A 24,185-nucleotide genomic window follows, 5' to 3' on the forward strand; every position below is an offset into this window, starting at 1 on the left:
TCTCCAGTTGCATATGGAAAGAGCAAAGGCTGCTAAAATAGTAGTTCGAGAAAAGCTTATTCATTAATTATTTAAAGTTTTTCAGAATGTTTGTTTACAATTTTGAGCTTACATCCCTCCCCTCCCCCGCCCCGCGAAATTTATGGTTTGTTCTCTCCTGAGGCATCTTAATAGCATAACAGAGCACTACTAACCGAGGTAATAAAGAATATTTTTATTGCCACAATGCTGTTTTGGGGTGGAATGCAACTGAACTACAATTAACAATTTTAATCTTGTTTCATACTAATGGGCTTATCTACACACCAGTAAAGGATTAAGTGACATTTTCAGACTCTTACTTGCAATTCTTGCCTATAGAGCATAGGGGCCAATTCAGCTCTGATTTGACAGATGCTCTTTTAAAAATTTTAAAACAATAGTCAATCTTTGCTGATTAAACACTAATTCTTTATCAAAATACAGACCTGTTTCATATGTTTCCTCTCTTCCTAATCTGTCATCCCCTGGCTAATTGGTCAGGTAATCAGATATGTGATTTCAGTCAGATTTTAGACGTTCTCACAACAATAAGATTACCGTTGTCCAAGTAAATAATGGTACACTTGATTGTTATTTTGGATCATTCTTCTGCTAAGTGCTACTTGACATTAAAGCATTTTGAGAGAGTTATTCAGAAGGTCACTATTAGGTTGTCTGTAGTCCCTGAAATACCTTCAGGGCCACACCATGTTCTGGTTCCCTTCTCATCTCACAGTCTGAGGTTAAATATGTATTAATACATGGCTTGTTCTTGCACACCAAGTTAATTGCTTCAGGAGCACACCAGGGTTCCATTGTTGGCCCCTTCTTTTCTTTTAATTTACATGGTTCTTTGGGGGATTCAAGCTGAACTAGTGGCACTATGCACAAAAAGAAAGACTTGGATTGAAGGAAAACCATTTCCCGTTGAGAAGGGATTAACATTGTAGGAGATAGTGAGAAAGAAAAGTAAAGGAGGGAAAAGAGAAAAGCTAAATATCTTTTATACAAACGCTAGGAGCATATGTAATAAGACTGCTGAATTGGAGTGACATGTTTTCAAGGATAAGAAAGATATTACTGGAAGAAGAGAGACAACCAGGAAAATGAAGGGGGATTTAAAATACCAAGATACAGAGTTTTAGTGAGGGAAGAGCTAATATGAATCTGGAAAAGAGGTAGAAATATTGGTGAGGGATGACACTGAGTCTTCAGAGGAAAAAAATCATAAATGTTTTGACTGACTCAACAGAGATGGTTTGTATAGAAGTTAAGGACAATACAAGGTAGTTGTAATAGACCTCCAAGTAGCCAGAAAAAATAAATCAGGAAATGTTTATTTCCAGCATATAATAGGCCCCTAAAAAGAGCAAGCTTTTGATCATTTGGGAAAAGGGGGAATCTGGGGTGAAGTTGTTAGGAAGTATCCCAACTGATCTCTATGTTGAAACTACAAAGGATAGCATGGTTCCAGTGCAAATACAAGATTGCTGCCTTTATGCAGTTTCTTAGACAGACTATACAGCCAGAGTATTCTGAATATTATTCTGGGAGAGAATATAAATATGAATGTACATATGGAGATGGAGAACAGGCAGGATCAACTGATCACAAAAATCACTAGATTTGAAATGCTCTTGAGGGTATGTACTAGATAAAGGAAGCAGCCCCAAAGTTATTGATTTTAGCAAAGCTAACTTTGAAGGAAAGCAAAATGCTCCTGGGATTTTTGCCTGAAATCTTGTGATGAATGGGAAATCCACTCCACAGGAAAGGAAAGTATACATTGTACAAAACACGTAGAGAGGCTGAAATTAAAATTCATCCCAGTTAAGTCAAAAAAGGGAAAGGCTGATATGGGCCTGAGGCAAAAGAAGGAAAGGCAAAGAGACAGCTTGCCCCTCCTGACCCTGTGCTTCTCCCTTCGTTCACTGTTCTTTATCAGTCCTCCTCTTTTCCCTTTATCTTTCCCAGCCCTTCTGTTTTATGACAGTTCTGTCATTCTGGTCCCCGATGAGGTTTGTTCCTGAAGCCCCTGACTATTTTCCAGTACTTTTTTTTAGTCCTGCAGTTACTCGGAATGTAGGCACTACCATTGAGGGAAGTGAGAATGAGGGCATGTCTCTGCTTCCTCCAAAACATTTTAGTGTCCTCCTCAACATGGCTGCGGGTCTCATGTGTTTGTGGTACCCCTGAAACCTTTTAACATGGTTGCATCTTAGAGGAATAGGCCCATTCCACTGAATGCTGAGGGGAAGAATGTAGATGTAGGAGCAGCTCAAGGCAGATAGATTGATCTAACACTTCCTGTCGTTTGTGTGGCTATATGCAATTTTTTGAAAAAATATGGCTGTCATGGATTGGAACAGCTGGCACTGTTGTCAAAGGATTTGTTTCAATTAGGGTTCCCAGTTGTCCGGTTTTCGACTAGAAAGGGAAGGGAAGGGTCGAAAAGGGACCCTGGCGGTTTGGGTCAGCCCTGCTGAATGGGCTGTTAAAAGATTGGTTGGTGGCGCAGCGGGGCTCCTTGTCTGCCTTGGCTCTGCGTGGCTCCCGGAAGCAGAGGCATGTCCCCCCTCCGGCTCCTAGGTGTAGGGGCAGACAAGAAGCTCCATGCACTGCCCCCACCCCAAATGCCAGCTCCGCAGCTCCCATTGGCCAGGAATGGTGGCCAATGGGAGCTGTGCTTGCAGACTGGGCAGTGCACAGAGCCACCTGGCCACGGCTCTGCGTAGCAGCCAGAGGGGGGACATGCTGCTGTTTCTGGGAGCTGCTTGAGGTAAGCATTGCCTGGAGCCTGCATCCCCTCTTGCACCCCAACCCTCTGCCCCAGCCCTGATCCCTCTCCTGCCCTTGATCTCTCAGTCCCAGCCTCCTCCTGCACCCCAAACCCCTCATCCCCGGCCCCACCCCAGAGCCTGCACCCCCAGCCAGAGCTCTCACCACCCCCATCCTGGTGCCCCAACCCCGTGCCCCAGCCCTGATCCATTTCCTGCCCTCCAAACCCCTCGGTCCCTGCCCAGAACACTCTCTTACACCCCAAACCCCTCATCCCTAGCTCCAGAGCCTGCACTGCCAGCCAGAGCCCTCACCCCCGCACCCCAACCCCCTGCCCCAGCCTGGAGCCCCCCCCCACACTCCGAACCCCTCATCTCCAGTCCGGAGCCCCCTCTTACACTCCAAACCACTCATCCTTGGCCCCACCCCGGAGCCGTACCCCCAGCCGGAGCCCTCAACCCCTCCTGCACCCCAACCCACTGAGCCAGCCCCGTGAAAATGAGTGAGTGAGTGAGGGTGGGGAGAGTGAGTGACAGAGGGAGGGCAAATGGAGTGAGTGAGGGGCGGGGCCTTGGAGGAGGTCTGGGGCAGGGTAGGGGGCGGGGCAAGGGTGTTCAGTTTTGTGTGAATATATAGTTGGTAACCCTAGTTTCAGTGCAGAGGATCCTATGGACATCTAGAGAATAGCAGTTGGTGTGCCTTTCTTTTGTGGAAAGTAAGGACATGGATCAGGTCACCACATAGGACCTGATTTGAAAGACTCTCTCCCCTCCAATATTGCCCTCCCATACACACCTTATTGGGCATTTCGTTTTGAGATGTAAATGACAGCTGTCAGGAAGAAAGTGCATTTAACATATTGAAGGCCAGAGCCAAGCAGCTATAAATCAGTAAAGCTCCAACCTGAGGTCAATGAGGCTATTCCTGTTTACACCAGCTGAGGATCTGTCTCTTAACTGCTCATCCAAGTCAAAGCATGTAGTTTAAATGAGTTGGAAGGTGGCATTTGTTTTATAGGAATGGAAAATGAAGACTCTAGTGAGAAAGAAGAGAGGTGAATTGAGAGAAAAATGTAAAGGGGAGAATGATGAGGGATCAAGTGTCTTTTGCTGTCAGTCAAATCTGTATCCCTTTATGAAGTTGTAATGATTTGTTAACTGCAGGAATTGGCCAAAGGCAAAACATGATGATGCAGTCATATGGCATCTATGGCCAGTTGATGACTGACTGACCAATTTCTGAAGATGGTATGAAGGATCATAGAGTTCCATGTGTATTGTGATGATAGTTGCATCTATATTTAAAGCTTTCTGTCACTGAAGCACTCTTAGTGTTGTCAGACTGTCTGTTGGACTGGATGAGCTGCAACTTCTTGCAATTGAATGTCAATAAGACCAAAGCAATTTTGGTTGATTCATAGCACCAGCTTAAGCATATTCACTTGTAAAGATTACATTTGACAGATAGTTACCTTCAGCTGAACTCTGTGGTTAGAAGCCTTGGTGTACTCTTGACAGTGAGTTTATAGTTGATGGCTAATGTTTATTTCATATTCTATTTTTACCTACCTACTACTGCCTGTGTATGTCCACATTTAAATATATTCACAGCTAAGTTCTAGTCAGTCCACTTGTTATCTCTGGACCAAATATTGTAATGATTCAATTTCAATATCTTTAAAAGGTGCGTTTTCCCAGTTAAAGGATTTTAATTTCAGAAGCCATCTGATCAAGATATTTTTGTTAGGTGCTCCTTGAAAAGCAATTGTCCGAGGCTACATGTCTCCTTGGAGCTATGGGTGTGATTCCCAACTCTTGTAGACGTACTTGCGCGTGCTCTCACTGAGCTAGCATGCTAAAAATAGTAACTGTAGCTGGGGTAGCACAGGCCACAGCGAGCAGTGGCACAGGCTAACTGTGCCAAGGATAGACTTATGGGGATCAGGTGGGTTTGTACTCGGCGTGGCTAGCCCATGGTGCTGCTTTCTGCTGCCCATGCTACCCCGGCTACGCTACTATATTTAGTGTGCTAGCTTAAGGAGAGCTTGCTCCAGTATATCTGTCTGAGGTGGGAGTCACACTCCCAGCTCTAGGTGTAAATATACCCAAAGTGTAACAAGGAGAGTAGAAGCAAGAAAGGAGTATAAAAATGAAAACAAAGAGAAGTTTAAAGTAAAAGGTGAGGGTTTTTGGACTTATTTCCTCAGGGCACAGCTGTTCTGCAGACAAACGCATTCAATGCTGATGTTCTGAAATCTTCCAAATTCATTAAGAGTTGAGGGTGCTTGGCATGTTGCAGCAAGATTGGATATTGGACCATATATATAAAAATATTAAGGGATTATATATACACATGTACACATATGGCTGGTATATACCAGGAGTGGCCAAACTTACTGATCCTTTGAGCCGCATACAATAATCTTCAGATGTTCAAGAACTGCAAGACACGCACAACTGGACCTGTGGGGTGGCGCCTGCTGGAGTGCAGGGCTTCTGCCCCAATACCCCCGTCTCTCCCCCCTACCCCCCGTCTGGGCTAAAGCCCTTAGAGTCCCCTCCCTGCAGTGCAGAAGCCCCTAGTTCCACCATCCCACTCCAGGGTAAAAGCCGCTAAAAACCCACCCCACCCCCCCACCCTGCTGCAGGGCAGAAGCCCCGAGTTTCCTCACTGGCCAGCCTTGTAAGTGGAGAATTGTGGGGGAGAGCATGGAGGGCTCTGGGAACCACACAAACTGTAAAAGAGCTGCATGCGGCTCACAAGCAACAGTTTGGCCACGCCTGGTGTATACACACGAACGTTACACGTATGGGAGTACATATGGGTAGATATGATCCCTTATATTTAATCAAATTAACTTGCCATGTTTCTCATAACTTTCCTAAATTAGAATGAAATACCATGGGTTAAAATGTAGGTTCATTCATAGGTCTGGATACCGTTGAACCTGTTTACGATGAGCTTGAATATATTGCAACTCCATGTGCTGAATGCTGATCTAGAATAAAATTCCTGAATTATTTCAGAATATTTCCTTTTGTAAGCTTCAAGTCGGCTTAAAATGAATCCCTGCTTTGGTAGTGAAATTCAACCTCACCCTGACATGTAGTGTAAGTACACAGTTTGCACTTGTTTGTAACTTTAAATAAATATTATCTTTTAATGGCCTAAAGGTGGATTTTTTTTTATGTTTGAGTATAATTTATTTAACATATTTAATAGACACTCAAAGCTGCCACTTCTCTTTCTCTGCAAAGAATAGGGATACAGACTTTCCTCCTTTAAGATTTCTTTTTTCTTCTTAAGTTTAGAGTGGCAGGAAGCGGAAATGAGAACACAGATCTGCGTTGTATTTTGGACTAGACTCAGAAAATGGATGACAATTTGGTACAAACATGGCTTGATTTCACTTAAATATCTAGAATTAGTGAATAGCTGAAAATTAAGGAATACAAAACAAAGGATCCTGACCTTGTTCTTCTTGAAGTCAGTAGCAAAACTCTCATTGACTTCAATGGAGACTGAACTCGGCCCCAGTTTTGTTCCATTTAGTCTGAGAGCCCAGAGGAATTAAAGGGCACCATCTAACAGACACTGTATGGGCTTTTGGGCTTCATTTTCTTTTTTTTTCATTTTTCTCTTTTGTTTTGGCTGCTCTTTTGTGTTTCAGGTTCGTACCATAGTTTGTACCAGGTTTTGGGGGCCCTGTTATATATATCAAGTGTTGTGACTGCTTAGATTGAGTACATTTTACTTTTTGCAATGTGAATGATACACTGTAAGGTTACAATATGGAAATACGGGACTGCAGAAATCTTTTTTGAAGAGCCAAAATCCTTTTCTTACCTTTGTGTTCAGTTTGGCTACCATTAATGTATGTACATTTCTTGCATTTTTAATATTTAAAATATAATATTCAGACAATCTGGGAACAATGTGAAATGTTCAAAGAACCTATAATAGCCTCATGAGGTGGCATTTTTCGTTCTCTTTTCTCACTGGATGTCTATAAAGACAAACGCATTTGAAGCTATGATACACAGGATTTCCAGCTGAAACAGCACCAGGCTCCTTAGCAGACACACCAGCAAGTTGTGTTACTAGCTTAGAAGTTGTCATTGGTCTGTCAAATATTATGTAGATAAATTATCTGAGCTGGCTTGTCTTCCTGGACGTCATTCTTTGATTTTCCCCTCTGTTAACATGGCATTTGCATCTTTTTTGTCTGTTTGAGAACAAGGCCCCAGACAAATTCCTCATGACATATGCAGAGAGGCTCTTTTATGTTAAAAGTGACGTGTGTCTTGTTCTCATATGTTTGCTACATAAATTAATTATCTCTTGCCAAGCGTTAGATCTGCCAGGTTCCCTCTGTGTTGTCTCAATTTTCATTCCAACTCAAAAATTAAAATGCAAAGAGCAAAAGATTAACAACTCTACTCTTTCATCTATGGGGCTGTATGCTTTGCTTCAGAAAGAGAGCACTGAGAGATTTTGGTGTACGTAAAAATCCTGCTGTAACGTCATCCCTGGTATATTGTACTTGTTCCTGACCATTTCACTCTACTAGAGCTTGTAACTCATTAAGTATATAATCCATTATTATGCAGTTGTGAGGAGTGAATAGACCTCATGAGGCTGTATAAGCAGACTGTGCATAGGGCCAGTCAGTTCTGGGCGTGATTTGATCAGGTAAGGAAGATGGTGTGTGATGGATGAGGTGGTATGGAGGTGTTCAGGGGTGGGTATCCTATTCAAATGAGTTCCAGAGGTCTGGGACCCCAGCATTGAGGCTGTGGAGGTTATTGCAACTCTGGAGCTTCTAGAGTAACCATTTTGTAGCTGCTGAAGGAGCTAGAAGAAAGGAACCAGGCTGGATGTTTATATTCTGTTTACTTTGCTGAGAGAGTATTAGGATATATTCTTCCTTCCCTTTCTGACTGCTTAGGTTTGGGAGAAGGGATATTAGTCCTGGTGGGCCCTGGACTGAGTGCCAAACTTACCACACTGTGTTTCTGTAGAGAAGGAAGAAGCAGCCTGCTTATAAGGAAAAGGGCACCTTAAGGGAAGAAATAAAAATGAATAATACAAAATAAGAGTGTGTGACTGATACTGAAAGGAAAAATAAGAAGCATGAGAAGGAGGCAGACTGAGGGGGAAAAAAGCCTTGGACAGAGGGAAGAATATTTTTTACAGAAAATATGTAAATGAAGGAGACTAACTCAGTGAAAAGAAAGAGTTGACATGTGACAAAATGATCTCAGCTGCTCCAGATGCATCACTTTAGTGGCACATTGGGACCCAAGGGTTGTCAATATGCAAAGAGGAACACAAAATTTTAGGGTCAGTGGGCTGTACTTGGGCTAATATAGCCCTGGTCACAGGTGAAAATGAGTTTGCTGGTCTCATTCTACTCTCTAATATCATAAAACTGGTAGCCTGACACAATTCAATGCAACCAGTAGCCTCTACTCATGAGCGGGAAAATAGCATGAGATTTGAAGACTAGGATTGAATGTATTGACAGATCTCTGTTTGCCTATTCACGCCAATGACGTTTGGCCTCTCGCTTTCAGGAGTACAGAATTCACCCACAGCTTTAGAAAGATCAAAATACTAAAAAAAATTTAAATAAATGCCCCATCTGTAACCATTGCAGTTGTGCAAGAAAACATCTAAGTACATAACCTACATCTCTCTCATTTTTTGATGTGTAAATGTCCATTACTGTGTCTTTTATTGTTAACTATTATGCCTGTGCTCAGTAGCTGCTTTTCCAGAAGGCTGGGTGTTGTGAACCTGTGTATCAGAGGACAGAATCAACCCCTAATGGTAAAATATGCTGTATATCTTCCTACATGTAGGAAAAAGTAACATATTTAGACCTGCTGAAGGTGAAAAAAATTTACACTCGAGTTTAGACTATTGTAGCAGCATCACTAATTTGCTCCTCCATCTATTATCTTCTTTATCTGTTGTCATCAGTGACCACTGCTGATTGGTTGTCTCTATTAAAGTATTCAAGGAAGCCATAGGTCTGTCATTTTTGTCATATCCTTAATCTGTTTTATCACCTTGGAAAAAATATCTTGATACACTGTCCATTTCTGTATAGTGAGCTTATTGAGAGAGCTCCTGATGTGTACATTGTTCACAATGCATCTAAGAGGATTGGGGAAGCTTACTACGTAGTCAAAGAATATGAGTTCAGGAAAAGGCCATATATTGGAAATATCCACTAGAAGAAACATACAAAATTACATGAAGCGGAACAATTGTAAGGGAATATGGTCTACTGATTTAAAGTTGGTAGTTTGGGAGACGTGACTACCACTGATTAACTGAATGACCTTGAGCAAATCACTGAAACAAATTCTGCTTTCACTAACACCAGTGTAAATCCAGAGTAATTTGATTGACTTCAATAGACTTGAAGATTTTTATCAGCATAACTGAGATGAGAATTTGGCCCTAAACCACCATGTGCCTCAGTTTGCCCATCTGAAACATGAGTCTAATCATATTTTTCTACCTCACAGGTGTGTTGTATGGCTCAGTGAATTACTGTTTGTAATCTGCTTTGAAATCCTTGGAATTTATATAAGTGCACAATTTTCTTATTAACAGTATTGCTAGTCCTGAGGAATTTCTACTACGTAACTGGGAGCTAGTTAATGGATGAACTAAATTGATTTGGAGAGTGTCTCAACATGCTCCCAGCTCCCAATTTGTCTGAAATTAGGGGAAAGTGTTAGATTCCTTTTCTTATCTGACACACAAACAGATTTTTCATTTTTACATCTTGCAAACATCTAATGTTCATAATGGCTCCATTCACTGCTTTACAGTCAGGTAGCAGGTGCGCTTGCAACTTGTTTTTCGCTATAGCAGTAAGCCAGTTGCAGTACCCCCAGGGTCCTGCACATATATCACGGTTTACTGGTGTGCTTACTGATTGGAGACAGTGGCTGTCCATAGCACATGGGTGTATCTCCTCCCAGTAGTCCTCACAGGGTTCTACAAATGTCATGTTGTCCCTGTCACCTGAGAATTTCTTGGGTGGGCGTAGCTGATCCTGGGTTGGATCTGAAGTTGAACCTGCAGTCATCAGTAAATTGACTGATTAGGTTTGGTGTCATTTAGCCTGACTGGCTAGTGGAAGGTTTATTTTTTTCCTCTGGTTGTAAGAGGTTCTACCATTGCAAAAGCCCTCTTTCCTGATCTATATGCCAGGGAAGAGGCCCTTCTTCTAGTTTCCCCCTGTATCTTACCAGATAACATGGTATGGTTGTTAGAGCAATAGACTATGAGGTAAAATATTAGAATTAACATTCTGTCCTATGGAAATTAGGAACTGTGGTGAGACATTAAAAAGAATGTATTTTTAACAAGTAAAAGGAATGTTTCCTTTTAGAATATCAGAAATAAGAACATAAGAATGACCATACTGGGTCAGACCAAAGGTCCATCTAGCCCAGTACCCTGTCTTCTAACAGTGGCCAATGCCAGGTTCCCCTGAGGGAATGAACAGAACAGGTTATTAAGTGATCCATCTCCTGTCGCCCATTCCCAGTTTCTGACAAACAGAGGCTAGGGACACTATCCCTGCCCATCCTGGCTAATAGCCATTGATGGACCTATCCTCCATGAATTTATCTAGTTCTTTTTTGAAAGCTGTTGTACACTTGGCCTTCACAACATCCTCAGGCAAAGAGTTCAACAGGTTGACTGTGCGTTTTGTGAAGAAATACTTCCTTTTGTTTGTTTTAAACCTGCTTCCTATTAATTTCATTTGGTGGCCCCTTGTTTTTGTATTATGAGGAGGAGTAAATAACACTTCCTTATTTACTTTCTCTATACCACTCATGATTTTATAGACCTCTATCATATCCCCATTTAGTCATCTCTTTTCCAAGCTGAAAAATCCCAATATTATGAATCTCTCTTCATAAGGAAGCTGTTCCATACCCCTAATCATCTTTGTTGCCCTTTTGTGGGTCTTTTCCAATTCCACTATATCTTTTTTGAGATGGGGCAACCACATCTGCATGCAGTATTGAAGATGTGGGTGAACCATGGATTTATATAGAGGCTATATATTTTCTGTTGTTTTATCTAATGATTCCCAACATTTTGTTTGCTTTTTTGACTGTCTCTGCTCATTGAGTGGATGTTTTCAGAGAACTATCCACAATGACTCCAAGATCTCTTTCTTGAGTGGTAACAGTTAATTTAGACCCCATAATTTTGTGTGAATAGCTGGGATTATGTTTTCCAGTGTGCATTACTTTGCATTTATCAACATTGACTTTCATTTGCCATTTTGTTGCCCATTCTCCCAGTTTTGTGAGATCCCTTTGTTACTCTTTGAGTCTGCTTTGGACTTAACTATCTGGACTAGTTTTGTATCTTCTGCAAATTTTGCCACCTTGCTGTTTACCCCTTTTCCAGATCATTTGTGAATATGTTGAATAGTACTGGTCCCAATATAGACCCCTTGGAGGACACCACTATTTACCTCTCTCCATTCTGAAAACTGACCATTTATTTCTAGCCTTTGTTTCCTATCTTTTAACCATTTACTGATCCATGAGATGACCTTCCATCTTATCCCACGACAGCCTAATTTAGAGACAAGGTGGGTGAGATGGTGTCTTTTATTGGACCAACTTCTGTTTGTCTCTTTCACCAACATTCAAGCTCCACAGAGCTCTTCTTCAGGTCTTTGTGTAAGTTTTTCTTCTGGCAGTGGGCAGGAAGCTGACAAAAATTCTAATAGGACACATAGTAGCTTTTTGATTGTATTTATGGTAAAGAAGGTACTTATTTAAAGCATATAAAACATAGACTATAAGTTGTTTGGGGCAGAAACCATCTGTGTTTGTACAGTTGCTTGCAGAATGGAGCCCTGGTCTATGACTGGAGTGTCTGTGCTCTACTGCAATACAAATAATATAAGGAATTTTTTATTTAATGGAACCTACAGATTTCTTCCCTCTTCCTGTCTTCTCGACTCTTCCCCCTTCCCCCCCCATTCAGATTTTATCAGGGTATTTCATGGTTGGGTTTGTCTGTGGGGAGTGCTAAGGCAGAGATTTATTTCTACTATACTGCCTTGTTGACACACGAAAATTGTACTGATTTAACTAAACCAAAATAAGAGTGGCCACGCAAGACACACACGCTAATTTAACTGAACCAGTTTCTAAACAGATTTAGTTAAAGGGATACAATTTTCTTGCGTAGAGGAGGCCAAAAATACAGTTCCCTGCCTCTTGTAAAAGTAGTTCAGTTTGAGTGACCGAAAGCTTTGCATGCATACATAAAAATATTATATGCTACTTATTGTATGTATATAGTACTCTAATATCTTTGAAGTTCAGTCAGCATTGTTACCTCTGGGACAACAGTTTGTGGATTCAATTCCCGGTACATAAGGACTTGGGTTTATGCATGGAAGGCCAGCAGCATGGTCTAGGTTGGAGTCAAGATATCTGGGTTGTCTTATGGGTTCTGACGGGCTCACTGTGTGAACATGGCTGCACTACTTAAATTTTCTATGACTTGGTTTTCTCATCTGTAGAACAGGGTCATAATTACTTCCCTTTGTTGAGTACTTTGAACTGTGAAAGTGCTATGGAAGTACAAAGTACTTTTATTACCATTATGCCTAAAGCTGACATTCCAGTGCGATATTAGGCATATGTTATATTGTTAGGTCCCATCCACTTAATGGAAAGAATTGTTGATCTTGGTTGTGACCTATCCCATGTTGCAGTTATATTACATTATAGTTATATTATAACACAATAATAGTCCATGTATGTCAGAGTACAATGTGTTACAGCACTGCATGGTCAAACCTATGTTTCAGAACTGTTGTTAAATTCAGTTTTTTGGACTATGTGGATGGGTCTTCAGTAGGAACAGATCTTCAAATGAGATAATATTTAGCATTTATAATGCATTTTTTAATGTTACCTCATTTTACTAATGTTGAGCCAGATTAACTTCATGCACAGGGAAGCGCATACCACACTTCTTTGAACCAGCCTGACTCTCTGCCCCCATGGGGATTTACCCAGGGGAGGGCAGGTGACCATACTTCTTGTTTTCTTGGAGTTTCTGGATGCAGAGGTCAGTTTTAATCGTAGCTGGGGCTCTATGAAAACCTCACTAGGTGCTTATCCCTCATCTCACTGGACAGCCCATTGCCGAGGCTGTGCAGTTTGATTACAGGCCCTCCACTAAAGGAGAGGTTTTGGGCACCTTGCACCACCACAGCTTCCTGCTAAGTGGATTTTCCACTGCCCCCTTTTTTTTTTGGTCTTTGTATCAAGCTCTGCATTAGCAGAAGCCAGCACGGTTTCAAGGTGAATCTAGCTCAGTAACTAACTATTCCTCACAACCTACCTGTAAACTGCTTTAGTGAATATTTGACAGATTGGGACAGTTGTCAGAGCTGGGTTTAGAACTCTCGCAGTACAGGTCTCTGGTCCTATGCTCTGTAAAACCATGAGGTCACACTGTGACTCATCACTCCATCTCTTGCTGCTCTCTTGGGGGAAATTAAAGATTGCATAGAACTTTATTGATAGGCGAATAGGGGGATAATCCTGTTTTCCTGGGCATCTGACAGTAAAAATAATAAAAATAATAAAAAAAAAAAGATAGTTTATTTTCAGGGTTTTGTATGTGATTTAATGCTCCTGGGGAGAACACTTTAAATAATCACATCAAACAGTCAGTTCAGTGCCAACCTTTCTTCTTCAGCTTAGTTTACATTGACACCAAACTTGGAGACATTCCTTTCCTCCTACACTGGCGAGCCACTGGGATATTTTTATACCACCCATGGTTCCCCTCCTACAATTTCTTCCTCTGTCAAGTATTCATACCCCCTTTAATAACCAGCAGGGGGATCATCACATTGAGCTACTGCCAAATGCATAATGACTGCTGCCTTAGCTGTACACAGTAACTGCACTACTGATATCCAGTTCAGCACTGTAAAGTGCTTAGGGCTACTTTGGGAATGTGCTATATTAAACCCAACTATTCTAAATCCTATTTAATATAAAGAGGTTGCAGCAGGGGGAGTGGGAAAGCTGGAGAGAGATTTGAGATTGCATTAATCTATTTTTACTATATAAAATATTTAGTCATTTAAGGTCCAATTCTGCCAATAGTCCCACTGATTTCCTGTAGCAATACTTGTAGAATAAGGTACTACTCAGGACAGAATAAATGTGGCAGAATTGGGTCCTATAAGAATTGAGATAGCAAATTTGTAATGAGCTGATGGAGCTGAGAACTGGCCTATTCACCCCCAAGTACAGATGTTATTACCATGAAAACAGAAAATCAAAAACACGCTTCATATCTGCCTCAAAATAAAGGTGCACTTAAACTTGTAAAAAGACAACATTTTTATTTGAATGATATGACAGAGCTGTCACAGGAGTGTTACCTGCTATAAAGAAAGCTTAAGAATTATTACCTTTATTAGACCAGTGACACTGAGCTTTAGCCATACATTTCTAAGTTCTGTCCCTCTACAGAGACAATTTTCTTTTCTTAAATAAACTGTCATGCTCGTGTTAATATATTGTTGGCTCCCTCATACTCTGAGAATACTGCTGATATAAAACATGTATATGTTAGATTGGTAATAGTATCTTTAGTGTAGCTGACTAGAACAAATGTGTTTCCCTCATGGCTGTGCTAATGTGATAAAGGAAAATTGGCTGTTCATCAGCTTTTGGCTGGGTAAAGACAGTAGAGATGGAACCACATTCTTTTTTATGCATTAATACCACTGAGAACTTTTCACTAGTTATATTTCATGTGCCTGCGTGTTGTGCAAAGATGTTGTAAAACATGAGATAATGCTACAAATAACAAAGCAGAAAAGCCTGTATCTTTTATAATGATAACAGTCAAACAGCAAATGACAGTAAAAGGCTGTAAAAAAATGTGATGCAACGCCCCCCCCCCCCCCCTGGAATTCAACCACCACACACGCACGCGCACACACTCGCGCACTTTCTCACATACAGGGCATTGGCTGTTTAAAGGCTTTGTATTAAATAAGATCTTCCTGCATTTGGGTCATGGATGTGTCCACACAGAAAGCTAACTTAAACTGAAAGTGATGTGCTTAGAGTGGGGAAACCCATACGCGAGAACTTTTTGAACAAATCTCGATGCCTAGTAATTATGATGATAACCTTCCGATTTTTTTTCAGTGGAAGGGCAATAAATCTTGTCTAAATTTGGGAAATATTGACTGCATCTGGAAATAACAATAATAAAATTCAGCATATGTATTTATTTTAAAGTATAATTTAAGGGAAATAAATTTTCTCCATAAAATCAATTTTCTATTAATTTCACATTTTCTTTCTTAAAATACTAATAGAATCATAGTGCCTGAAGCACCGATGATAATCGCTCAAGCTCAGATTTATAGATAACTGTGGCTGTTTATCTTGGTCAGAATTTGAAATGTTTTGTTGGTGGAATAGCATTCTGAATGCTCGTTCTCTGATTTTCAAAATGAATTTTTCAGGGTCTTGCCTTCCTTTTGCACCAAATTACGTTGGCTCATAAGCTTTTTGTTTGTCCTCACACACTCCTTGTTCTTAAGGATGCAATTATTCCAGCCCTATTTGATTTGATTAGAGTGGATATCAAGGCAGACTAGAGCACTCTAGCTTCTCTTAGCCTCTATCAGTAGAGACAATTCACCAGGCATCCATTTAAGTTCATGATTACCTGTTTCTTCAAAATGGAAATAACATTCCATAATATGGCAACAACAAAATAATGTTTTGAAATCTGACCCTCTCCAAACCGTCATTTGAAATAAACCTCACACAAACTAAATACAGTTAAAATCTGATAATTCCTGCTTTGAATGTTCTTGTGAATAAATCACTCACATAAGTAAACAAGAAGGTTTTTCAATAAAGTTTATTCATTGTATTTATTAATGCAGTGAGCTATCAGGGTGAGTTTGAACATTTTGAATGAGTTGCATTTAATATATTTATTTAAGTTAGGGAAATATGGCTATAAGACAATGAAACTGGTATTTGGTTTCCTTTCCCGCGTGTCTGTCTGTCCTTATTTTTCACATGAAATTTTTGAATTCCATAAAATCAACACCAAGAAGCCAGCTGTGTATTATAATTTCTTTCTAATTTCATGTAACTTATACTCTAATTCAGAACAGTCCTAACAGAAAAAAGCTCAGTGTCCTCAGAATTACTAGGACTGGGAGACTGCCACTAAGTATTTCTGTGAATATTAACTCAAATTTAACATGAATTGGCAAGAAAAAGAATGCATGCAGAAATCACTACCTGGAGTGAAGACTGTCTCCATGGACATCCCCTATTGTAGGGGAATCTCCAGTGGGTACAGAGCAGGTGTAGCCAGCGCTCCTTGCAGCCACTGATGAAAGGGGCATATCGGGGGTTGGAAGAATGTCAAAGGCCTGTTTGAATGTATTGTGCTTGCTTTGCTATACTAAGCTGGCGGATGGTCCTTTGTGGTCCATATTAGATGGTGCAAATTAGAGAAGCCTCCAGACTGCCCTAACTTGTGCTCAGAGCCTGGCAGAGAATCAAGGAGTCATAACAGACTGCCTGATGCCACCACCTCATCTCCAAATTTGGCCCCACATTTCAAACCTGTATGCATGATTATTTGTGGTAAGCAACTTTTAAATAGCCCAGGAAGTGATCCAAACAATGGACTGACCATATGCTTGGTGAATCCCCATAGTCACATGCATACACTTAATGTAAAATCACTATGGTAATGACAGAAAAATGACAGTAAATCAGTGCATTTGGTATATTTTATGTTATCATATATTTTATGGGATACTATTTGACACATCAAGAGGGCTAACTTTCCCCAAACACTTTGCTATATCCCAGGCACAGAGACACTCTAGCAAGTGAGACCAGTGTCTAACCATATACTTTACAACAAGGATTGGGCTCCAGTCATGCAAACGTTTATTCCTATGTGTAACTTTATTCATGCACACACAATTAATTTGTATGAAAGTGGTGAGAGAGACTTTAAATTTAAACTCTGCACTCAGCCTCTAAATCTGACAGAAATCTCAATTTTCTAGGACTGAAAACTTGGCAAAATTTTGTGTGGCTCAGAAAAGAAAAGGTTACAAGCCTCTATGACACACAACCAGTTGCAATTAAGCAACACAGCTTGAGTTCTGAATGTTGAGTATTGTATACTATCAGCAAACTGTTTGTGATTAGTCTTTGGAGTAAAAGGCAAAAAGTTAGTTAATTGAGGAAATTGTGATCTGCTCATAGATATTCCGTGAACAGAAAAAGAAGGCTAAATTAATCTAGTAAAGTATTTGTTCCAAATTATTCACTCAGCTCTATAAATTAAAGGGAACGGTTTGCAATGCTTCATTTATTAATAAAGTAGGGCTGTCAAGCAATTAAAAAATTAATCGTGATTAATCGTGCAATTAAAAAAATTGATAGCAATTAATCGTGCGATTAATCGCACTGTTAAACAATAATAGAATACCATTTATTTAAATATTTTTGGATGTTTTCCACTTTTTCAAATACATTTTCAGTTACAACCCAGAGTACACAGTGTACAGTGCTCACTTTATATTTATTTTTGATTACAAGTGTTTGCACTGTAAAAAGACAAAAGAAATAGTGTTTTTCAATTCACCTAATACAAGTACTGTAGTACAATCTCTTTATTGTGAAAGTTGAACTTTCATGTACAAAATAACTGCATTCAAAAATCGAACAATGTAAAATTTTAGAGCTTGCAAGTCCACTCAGTCCTACTTCTTGTTCAGCCAGTCTCTCAGACCAACAAGTTTGTTTACATTTGCAGGAGATAATACTGCCCACTTCTTGTTTACAATGTCACCTGAAAGTGAGGTTCTCATGGCACTGTTGGAGCCGGCATTGCAAGATATTCACGTGCCAGATGCGCTAAAGATTCTCGTGTCCCTTTATGCTTCAACCGCCATTCCAGGGGACATACGTCCATTCTGATGATGGGTTCTGCTCAAAAACCATTCAAAGCAGTGTGGACCGATGCGTGTTCATTTTCATCATCTGAGTCAGATGCCACCAGCAGAAGGTTGATTTTCTTTTTTGGTGGTTTGGGTTCTGTAGTTTCCACATTGGAGTATTGCTCTTTTAAGACTTCTAAAAGCATTCTCCCTACCTCCTCCCTCTCAGATTTTGGAAGGCACTTCAGATTCTTAAATCTTGGGTCCAGTGCTGTACCTATCTTTACAAATCTCACATTGGTACCTTCTTTGAATTTCGTCAATTTTGCAGTGAAAGTGTTCTTAAAACCAACAGCATGTGCTGGGTCATCATCCAAGACTGCCATAACATGAACTGTATGGCAGAATGTGGGTAAAACAGAGCAGGGGACGTACAATTCTCCCCCAAGGAGTTGAGTCACAAATTTAATTAATGCATTATTTTTTTAATGAGCGTCATCAGTATGGAAGCATGTCCTCTGGAATGGCGGCTGAAGCATGAAGGGGCATATGAATATTTAGCATATCTAGCACGTAAATACCTTGCAGTGCTGGCTACAAAAGTGCCATGCAAATGCCTGTTCTCACTTTCTAGTGACATTGTAAATAAGAAGAGGACAGCATTATCTCCTGCAAATGTAAACAAAGTTATTTGTCTTAGTGATTGGCTGAACAAGAAGTAGGTCTGAGTGGACTTGTAGGCTCTGAAGTTTGACATTGTTTTGTTTTTGAGTGCAGTTATATAACAAAAATCTACATTTGTAAGTTGCACTTTCAGGACAAAGAGATTACACTACAGTACTTGTATGAGGTGAATTGAAAAACACTATTTCTTCAGTTTATCATTTTTACAGTGCAAATATTTGTAACCAAAATAAACACTTTGATTTGAGTTACAACACAGAATACAAGATATATATGAAAATGTAGAAAAACATCCAAAATATTTAATAAATTTCAATTGGTATTCTCTTGTTTAACAGTGCAATTAAAACTGCGATTAATCACGGTTAATTTTTTTAATCGTGATTAATTTTTTGAGTTAATTGCGTGAGTTAACTGCAATTAATTGACAGCCCTACAATAAAGTAAACTTTTAAACTGTGTACCAGATTCTGGCTCGGGTCTGGGTTTGATCCCCAAGAATGCCCAATTAGGCATCTCTGTGCTCTTGTATTCTTGTCAGACCTATTTTTTCCATACAACCCTAACACAACTTCTGTTTACTTTAAATTGTAGATGGTAAAAAATAAAAAAAAATCATAGTTTTAAATTCAGGGTTTTCTCATGGTTAGCACAAAGGACTCTTGAAATCTACGTACTACCTATACCACTTTGTGTTTTGACCATTGGCTAGTCATTTACATTCACTGGGCCTCTCTTTACGCATCTTTAAAAGGAGGATGCTACCTATATCACAAGTGTGTCACATAATTAGTTAATGTTTGTAAAGTGCTTTAAGATCCTTGGATGTAATGTGAAAAGTAGTAATTATTATTTTAATTACTGTTCTGTGCAGTGAAGGAAGGATACCCTCAGTACTCTGAGAAAGATGTGTTGAAATGTCCTCCCCATCAAAGAAAAATACTAATAGGATTATGGTGTGTGAAGCCCTGATCTTAAAATGAAGAAATACCTAAGCATTAAAGTAAAACTGGGAATGTCGTGATAACCTTGACTCTGCATTTGCTTGGTTGTGTGTTGGTTCAAGCCAGACAGATCCCTTAATATTAATTCGTTGTAGCTTTTTGTTTGGTTTGACCATAATGATAGTTTTCTAGTCTATGTATCTGACATTTTTGTTACCTAGATTACTAGTGGGAAGATTAGTTAGTGAATGGGAAATGGACCAGGGGATTTAAAAGATATAAAGAAAGTAAAAAACTCCCTTACTTAGTTCAAAATGGTTAATCAATAATAGATGCAATTAGTACAAAATTCAAAATGATTATTTGTAATGAACCTTTATTTGCCTCTTTATATGTATCTGTGTAGGTTCACCACACCAAAATCAGTTTCTTTGTAGATGGTTTGGAGGATGACAACACTGCTTTTGATTCAAGAATACTTGGTGGACGAATTGCAGACCTTGCTGCTGACGGTGCACTGCAAATTGGGCAAAGTTTCAGTGGTAAGTTCTGCAGTATTTTAGCACTGTATGCTGAGCATTCAAAGTAATATATGCTTGATGTGTGTCTAAAACCCTGGTAAGTAGCTCTGCAAGCTAATATTCAGTGATGTAATGCATATTGAAAGGGTACATAAAGCTAGGCACATGGCTCCATGCAACAAAAAATGGCATTCCTCCGAAACTTGGCACCCAGACAGAGGTGCCTGGGTGATGGCATAACAAGCCATGGAGATTATCACAGCCAGGTAGATTTTTCAGCATGTTCCAGAAACCAGGTATCTAACATGGCAAGTATATCCCACTGCATTTCAGAATAAATATGCCAAATCTGTGTACTTATTTGGACTGTTTGTAGCAACTAGACAAATTTCCTGAGCTAGGAAGAGAGCTCAAGTTTCCTGATAACTAATATTCCTCTGCTTTATATCAAATATTCATGAAAGCCACTTGCAAAGTGTGGGGTTCCTCAGGCTTCACTAATGGCTGGTTCACATAGATAACAACTTACTACTGCTACCAGTTCCTCCTTTCAGACTACATCATGATTTATAGAGCTCTACATCAGTCTACATTCAGAATAAGACAAATTCTACATCGTTGTATGAACAGTGCAAAATCCGGGTACTGTTAGTTTGTGGCTCTCTTCAATTCTGTATGATGATGAATTGGCTCTGTGGACAAAAAACGTACCACTGATCCAGAACATATTGTAATTTGGAACTAACTCCTAAATATATCTGTGTCTGTCTCAAACAGAGTTATTTTGTTATTGGGCAAACAAAAAAAGTAATTTTCCATCCTACTTTTTAGAACTCTTAAATGTCTGGAAATGTCTTCTGTTGTCATTCTAACTTTTGAATACTATCAACCTAATGACTGTATAAAGGAAAGGAATATCTTAAATACCTTTTATCTTTATTTTATAAATTGATAGGTACAGTTGTACCTACTGTATCTCTTCTCTAATTAGAGGTGGCACATAGTCTGGCTCATTACTTCTGTCTAATGAGCCGGTCCCTGTGCCACCTCTCTAATCAGAAAAGAGAGAGGTACAAAATGTTCCTATAAAGTTGTTATAAATCATTCTTTTTATCAAAAAATTAAGTCACTGCCCTCTATAGTTTTGTCCACATCCAAGATGGTTTCATTCAGGGGAGATAATTGTGCAAGAGAGATCACTGTGTGCTGAATAAAGGTTCTCTCATGCAGTGCAGAGTTGCCTTCTGGTTGATGGAATTAGATTATTTATTTATAATATATTTTCATAGGTTTAGAGCAATTTGTTGGAAGAATGCAAGATTTTCGATTGTACCAAGTGGCACTTACAAACAGGTAAAATTAAAACTGTTGTTCTTGGTAAAACCTAGGAGTATGATGAGAGAGAAGAAGAATACCTAATGGTAAATTTGTTCCCAAAAATACAGGGCTTTTTTTTATATTCTCCTTAAAAGATGGCTCCTTTTGTGGTCATAGTTTACTGGGCATGGATTCAACAGGTCTGTTCGTATCAAACAGGCTTTGAGGCGAGATCAGTCATGGGTGCAATGTTAGATATCAGTTGTGCTTTTCAGATGTTTTTAAAATATATACAGTGACTTCTAATACTAGATAGTCATACTGTGATATCCTTCCTGTTTATATGTTGTCATTGTTGCAACCTGGCTCAGTACCCCACTGTACCCAGTCTGTGGTGAGTGGACCCCACTGCTGTGTCTCACGTGCTCCCAAGCCAGCAGGGTCAGGGTAGAGTTTAATCCCTTTTTCATCTCTGGGACTGTACACTCCCAGGCTCGGACAGCTGGTCTGAGATGCTTTCCTGGGACATGTGGCACCACTCAACCATTCTAGACCTTGAACTCAGTGTCTGAGACTTTCTAAGCACTGACAGATATGCCCTCCCCAGAGCTCCACCTGGGGCTGTGGGTACTCAAGGCTTCTAATTGAACTCCTTTGGGGACAATGTGGCAGGTAATAAGGAATGCAGGTTTAGCAAAAAAATTTCTTAACTACATAAATTTTGCTGTTGAAGCCCTCAAGTGTTACAGATCTTTGAAAACAAAAATCCTTAGAGCACAATCCCCTGGTCTGATCTCGCCCCTTCTGTGAGTCTGAGGCTTGTTAGTATTCCAGGCTAGATAGAGACCCTTCTGCTCTTACTCTCCTGAAAGTCCTCCTTGCATGTGGGGATGGTCTGTCTCCTTGTCCAGAGAAGTACTCAGCTCCGAAGGAGACCTCTGTCTCTGTCACGTGTTTTACTGGGAAATTCTCAACCACCCTCCAATCTTGTATGCTCCACCTCCATGCAGGCCGCTCAGTAGAAAGTCCATTACTCCATGTGGGTGAGCCAACAGTTGGGGCACAGTCAAAGTCGATGGCCCCAGATTGCAATCTGGATGATTTTTCAGTGATTATCCTGCAATGAGGTATCAGTCATCTTATTTGGAAGGTCAGCCAGCTGGAAATACATTACAATATGCTGCCCTTAGGCAAGTATAGACATGGGTGCAAGGCATAATAGAAAATGAGTTCATAATTCAATACAGACATATTCCTACACTGTCACAATCACATTGGCTATATATTCTCTCAAGGAAATCCTTGCTGTTTCCCATGAAATAAAAATGAGAGTAATTCAGCCAAATACGTCATATTCTAAACTGTTTATCTGATTTTAAAAGATCCTTAAACCAGCATTCAATTTTGTGGGTATAGTGGCCACAAACAAATGAGCCCAAAATACCATGCCCAGAATTAACTGCAGGTGCAGATGATAGATTGTGGTGGACGTGATATACCTTGACTTTAGCAAAGCTTTTGATACGGTCTCCCACAGTAGTCTTGCCAGCAAGTTAAAGTATATGGATTGGATGAATGGACTATAAGGTGGTTAGAAAGCTTGCTAGATCATCGGGCTCAAGGAATAGTGATCAACGGCTCAATGTCTAGTTGGCAGCTGGTATCAAGCAGAGTGCCCCAGGGATCAGTCCTCGTGCTGGTTTTGTTCAACATCTTCATTAATGATCTGGATGATGGGATGTATTGCACCCTTAGCAAGTTCGCAGATGGCACTAAGCTGGGGTAGATACACAGGAGGGTAGGGGTAGGGTCCAGAGTGACCTAGACAAATTGGAGGATTGGGCCAAAAGAAATCCCATGAGGTTCAACAAGGACAAGTGCAGAGTCCTGCACTTAGGATGGAAGAATCCCATGCACTGCTACAGGCTGAGGACCAACTGGCTAAGTGGCAGTCCTGCAGAAAAGGACCTGGGGAGTCCTGTGGAAGAGAAGCTGGATATGAGTCAACAGTGTGCCCTTGTTGCCAAGAAGGCTAACGGCATATTGGGCTGCATTAATAGGAGCATTGCCAGCAGATCGAGGGAAGTGATTATTCCCCTCTGTTCGGCACTGGTGAGGCCGCATCTGGAGTATTGCGTCCAGTTTGGGGCCCCTCACTACAGAAAGGATGTGGACAAATTGGAGAAGGTCCAATGGAAGGCAACGAAACTGATTAGGGGGCTGGGGCACATGACTTATGAGTAGACGCTGAGGGAATTGGGCTTATTTAGTCCTCAGAAGAGAAGAGTGAGGGGGGATTTGATAGCAGCCTTCAACTAGTTGAAGTGGGGTTCCAAAGAGGATGGATCTAGGCTGTTCTCAGTGGTGGCAGATGACAGAACAAGAAGCAATGGTCTCAAGTTACAGCGTGGGAGGTCAAGGTTGAATATTAAGAAAAACTATTTCACTAGGAAGGTGGTGAAGCACTGGAATGGGTTACCTAGGGAGGTGGCGGAATCTCCATCCTTAGAGGTTTTTAAGGCCCAGCTTAACAAAGGCCTGGCTGGGATGATTTAGTTGGGGTTGGTCCTGCTTTGAGCAGGGGGTTGGACTAGATGATCTCCTGTGGTCTCTTCCAACCCTAATCTTCTTTGATTCTATGATAGCTGGCATATCAGGTGATTAAATACTCAGATATTCAAAATTATCCAATTTTGGGTGCCTCAACTTTTGGGTAACCTACCTGAGAGCTAGGGCCTGATTTCATCTGCCAAAGAAGTCAATGGGAACTGTATGTGGTCAGTATCCTTTGAAATCAGTGTCTAGTTGGGTAACCACAAAGAGAGGCATACATAGTTAGTGGACACTTCAGATATCAAGGCCAAAATTCTCAATCAACACTTTTTTCTG

The 24,185-nt window shown here is 40.4% G+C and overlaps 1 protein-coding gene across 1 annotated transcript in view; it reads left to right on the forward strand.

Moving 5' to 3' along the window:
• USH2A (usherin) overlaps nt 1-24,185 on the forward strand; it is a 571,481-nt gene that overhangs the window by 20,944 nt on the left and 526,352 nt on the right. Inside the window, exons 3-4 of the mRNA XM_027827110.3 lie at nt 19,865-20,000; nt 21,269-21,332. Coding sequence (XP_027682911.2) covers nt 19,865-20,000; nt 21,269-21,332 — 200 coding nt within the window. The remainder of the gene's footprint in view (nt 1-19,864; nt 20,001-21,268; nt 21,333-24,185) is intronic.

The sequence above is a fragment of the Chelonia mydas genome, chromosome 3 (assembly GCF_015237465.2).
Source record: "Chelonia mydas isolate rCheMyd1 chromosome 3, rCheMyd1.pri.v2, whole genome shotgun sequence".
NCBI lineage: Eukaryota > Metazoa > Chordata > Testudines > Cheloniidae > Chelonia > Chelonia mydas.